Source organism: Acanthisitta chloris, unplaced genomic scaffold, assembly GCF_000695815.1.
Source record: "Acanthisitta chloris isolate BGI_N310 unplaced genomic scaffold, ASM69581v1 scaffold1710, whole genome shotgun sequence".
Classification (NCBI taxonomy): Eukaryota; Metazoa; Chordata; class Aves; order Passeriformes; family Acanthisittidae; genus Acanthisitta; species Acanthisitta chloris.
The window spans coordinates 624-4,583 of record NW_008650837.1 but is presented as its reverse complement, the minus strand read 5'-3'; the positions used below and the strand labels follow the sequence as shown (position 1 = coordinate 4,583).

The following is a 3,960-nucleotide window of genomic DNA, read 5'->3' as shown; positions in this document are numbered from 1 at the left end:
GGTCCAAGCCGTGAGGATTTGGGATTACATCCAGCTTTGGTGGATTCTCCTGCATGATCCACACCCAAACATGGCCTGGAGCTGCTGGCAGGGTCACTGCAGGGCCCCACTCAGCCCTGTCCGGGGGGGACGAGCCGGGAGCGACGGAGGAACCGGCACGTCCCAACCTTCGGGCCCAGGGATGACGTCTCCGTGCGCAGACACGGATCCCCAGGGAGCAGGAATCCCTTCCCAGCTATCCCAGGGCACTCACTCACCCTCTCCCGGAGTAGGGAGATGCAGAAATCCACCTCCTTCTGCCGCAGCACCTGGAGCTGGGAGGTGCCATGGTGGTCCACGATGAGCCGCAGGTAGGTGTAGACAGCCATGGCGATCAGGAGACTGCTCTTGAGCACCCACTCCCTGCAGGGAATCACAGCTCCAGCCTCAGGGAATCACAGCCCGGAGCCACAGCCACCAGGGATCATGGACTGGAGCAACATCTGTGAGGGGATCATGGACTGGAGCAACATCTGTGAGGGGATCATGGACTGGAGCAACATCTGTGAGGGGATCATGGACTGGAGCAACATCTGTGAGGGGATCATGGACTGGAGCAACATCTGTGAGGGGATCATGGACTGGAGCAACATCTGTGAGGGGATCATGGACTGGAGCAACATCTGTGAGGGGATCATGGACTGGAGCAACATCTGTGAGGGGATCATGGACTGGAGCAACATCTGTGAGGGGATCATGGACTGGAGCAACATCTGTGAGGGGATCATGGACTGGAGCAACATCTGTGAGGGGATCATGGACTGGAGCAACATCTGTGAGGGGATCATGGACTGGAGCAACATCTGTGAGGGGATCATGGACTGGAGCAACATCTGTGAGGGGATCATGGACTGGAGCAACATCTGTGAGGGGATCATGGACTGGAGCAACATCTGTGAGGGGATCATGGACTGGAGCAACATCTGTGAGGGGATCATGGACTGGAGCAACATCTGTGAGGGGATCATGGACTGGAGCAACATCTGTGAGGGGATCATGGACTGGAGCAACATCTGTGAGGGGATCATGGACTGGAGCAACATCTGTGAGGGGATCATGGACTGGAGCAACATCTGTGAGGGGATCATGGACTGGAGCAACATCTGTGAGGGGATCATGGACTGGAGCAACATCTGTGAGGGGATCATAGTCTGGAGCAACATCTGTGAGGGGATCATGGACTGGAGCAACATCTGTGAGGGGATCATAGTCTGGAGCAACATCGGTGAGGGGATCATGGACTGGAGCAACATCTGTGAGGGGATCATAGTCTGGAGCAACATCGGTGAGGGGATCATGGACTGGAGCAACATCTGTGAGGGGATCATAGTCTGGAGCAACATCGGTGAGGGGATCATGGACTGGAGCAACATCTGTGAGGGGATCATAGTCTGGAGCAACAGAGGGAAGGGAATCGTGGACTGGAGCAACATCTGTGAGGGGATCATAGTCTGGAGCAACATCTGTGAGGGGATCATGGACTGGAGCCTGTGAGGGGGCCTGGAGCCACAGCCATGAGGGGATCAGAGCCTGAAGCCAAATGAACACGGAGGGTTGGGACAGGGGAAACTGTGGCATGAAGGACAGAGACTTAATGGATCATGGAATGGGCTGGAAGAGATTGGAATGCTCATCTTGTTCCACCATGGGAATCTCCCACCAGCTCAGGGTTTGCTTTCCCTAGATCCCAAGGGTTTGCTTGCCCAGCCTCTCCTGGAATGCTGGAGCAGGTTCCCTCTGGAATTCAGGGAGCAGTTCCCCCTTTCCCACTGACCACCCTGTCACAGCCTCAGGATCCATGGATCCAGCAGAGCAGAGGGAAAGCCCCAGAGAAGGGTCAGATCCCTGGAACTGCTCAGGGCCTGCTGCTAATTAACTCAGCTCCACCTCCTAGGGCTAATTAATGCCATCCCTGATCCGGCACATCCATCCCAGGGAGGAGCTCCTGGAGCTGTCATGGACCACATGGAGCAGCTGCTGGTTCTCCTGTGATCCAGATGTTTGCAGCTCCTCGTCGGCACAAGGGAGAATTCCAAGACTGGGGAGACAAGGAGTACTTCCAAGATTGGGGAGAATTCCAAGACTGAGAGGATGAGAATTCCAAGACTGTGAAGATGAGGAGAGTTCCAAGACTAGGGAGACAAGGGGAGAATTCCAAGACTGGGGGGATGAGAATTCCAAGACTGGGGGGATGAAAAGCACTTCCAGGACTGGGCAGATGGGGAGCTCTTCCAAGATTAGGGAGAGGAGAAGCACTTCCAACAGTGAGGAGGTGGGGAGAACTTCCAAGATTGGGGAGGAGAATTCCAAGACTGGGGAGAGGAGGAGAATTCCTTATCTGGGGAGATCTTTAGGGATTCTTGGGGAGACAAAGAGAATTCCAAGACTGGGGAGAGGAGGAGAATTCCTTATCTGGGGAGATCTTTAGGGATTCTTGGGGAGACAAAGAGAATTCCAAGACTGGGGAGATGAAGATCACGTCCAAGAGTAGGGAGAGGAGAAACACTTCCAAGGCACCAAGTGGCACCAGCACATGGAAAGGCAACATCAGGATCTGACAGGGACTGAAACAGGAAAAAGGCAGCAGGAAAATCCATCAGGAAGAGGTCAGCCAAGCCCAGAGGGTCCCTCCTTCCCAGCCTGGAGATGGCACACAAGAGGAATTTCAGGAATAACAATCCCAAGAATCACACATGAACAACTGGATCTAAGGCAGGAAGGGATTTTAGAGAAGTCACTGCTATTCCAGCTTGGAGCAAAGCTACTTCCAAGCCCTGTCTCTGCCCAGGGAAGGCTCCAGGTGGGAATTGTGCTGGCAGGAATTCTGTGGACCATCCCTGGCTGACAATGCTGAGCTTGGGATCAGCTTCCCAGCTGGCTAATCCCTGGCACAGGGAGCAGGAGCTGCTGAAACACAGGAAACTCTTCGGGCAATTAACTGTGTCCTGCTGCTCCCAAAGGAACTCCTCCCCCACAGCTCGGGAAACTCAGGAAGGAAGTATTCCCGGGATGCTGGTCCAGAGCCATGAGTGCTCCGGAGCCCTCAGGTACCTGGAGAAAGGTTTGGAGACAGCTGGGAGGAGACATCAGAGCTGCTCCCAACCCTCTGGATTTGGGAATTTTGGGAAGGTACAACCTGCAGCAAGAGGTCTCCCAGAGCTGGAATTCCTGCCGTGGCTTGTTTGGGAAAAGGGGATGACAATTCCCTGGGAGGGAGCTGAGGGTCTCCCTGTTTTCCAAGCAGTTGTACCTCTGCTCTGTCAGGATCTCCAGGACGTTCTCAGCCAACCAGATGTTCTTTGCTGTCACATCTCCACCTGGAAAAGCCACAGGGAAGGGAAAATCCAGTCACATGGAGCAAAGGGATTGTGTCACCCACTGCTCCCATCCCAGCAAGGCTCAGCTCCATGTCTGGAGCCACATTCCTTCCTGCTCCATCCATATTCCCAGATCCACCTATTTCCAGGGATTTAAGTGCTTCGCTGTGCAGGGATTGAGAGCTCTTTGCTGCAGCAGCACTTGGAAAACAACTCTGCTGCTACGGAGTTAGCAATTATCCCTCTGGAAAGCAGTGGAGCAGCCAGGAAGGGATGGGAATCAGCAAATTTGGAGCTGCTAAGGCTCCAAAGGGGAAGGAACACCTGTGGAAAATGTCCAGATTCCGGAATCAGGGTCAGGTGGCAGCTCTGGCTGGAGCTGGAGCCTTTGGAGCATGGAACACATGGAATGCCAACAGGCCCAAACAATGGGATCAGGACTGAGAGCATGTAGTGGGAGCCAGGAGGGGCCTGGCACGGGGAGGGATGACCCAGGGGACATGGATCCCTTCTCCAGGGCTTTTCCAACTGCTCCAGCCTGAGCATTCCCAGTGTCCCTAACTCCCAGCAGGAAGGGCCATCCACGACTGGCACTTCCCACCCT

At 54.7% G+C, this 3,960-nt stretch overlaps 1 protein-coding gene across 1 annotated transcript in view; it reads right to left on the bottom strand.

Moving 5' to 3' along the window:
* Positions 1-462, bottom strand: part of LOC103797993 (integrator complex subunit 3-like) — a 2,821-nt gene extending 2,359 nt beyond the window's left edge. The window contains exon 1 of the mRNA XM_009070238.1: positions 258-462. Coding sequence (XP_009068486.1) covers positions 258-368 — 111 coding nt within the window. The 5' untranslated portion in view covers positions 369-462. The remainder of the gene's footprint in view (positions 1-257) is intronic.
* Positions 463-3,960: the final 3,498 nt, after the last annotated feature.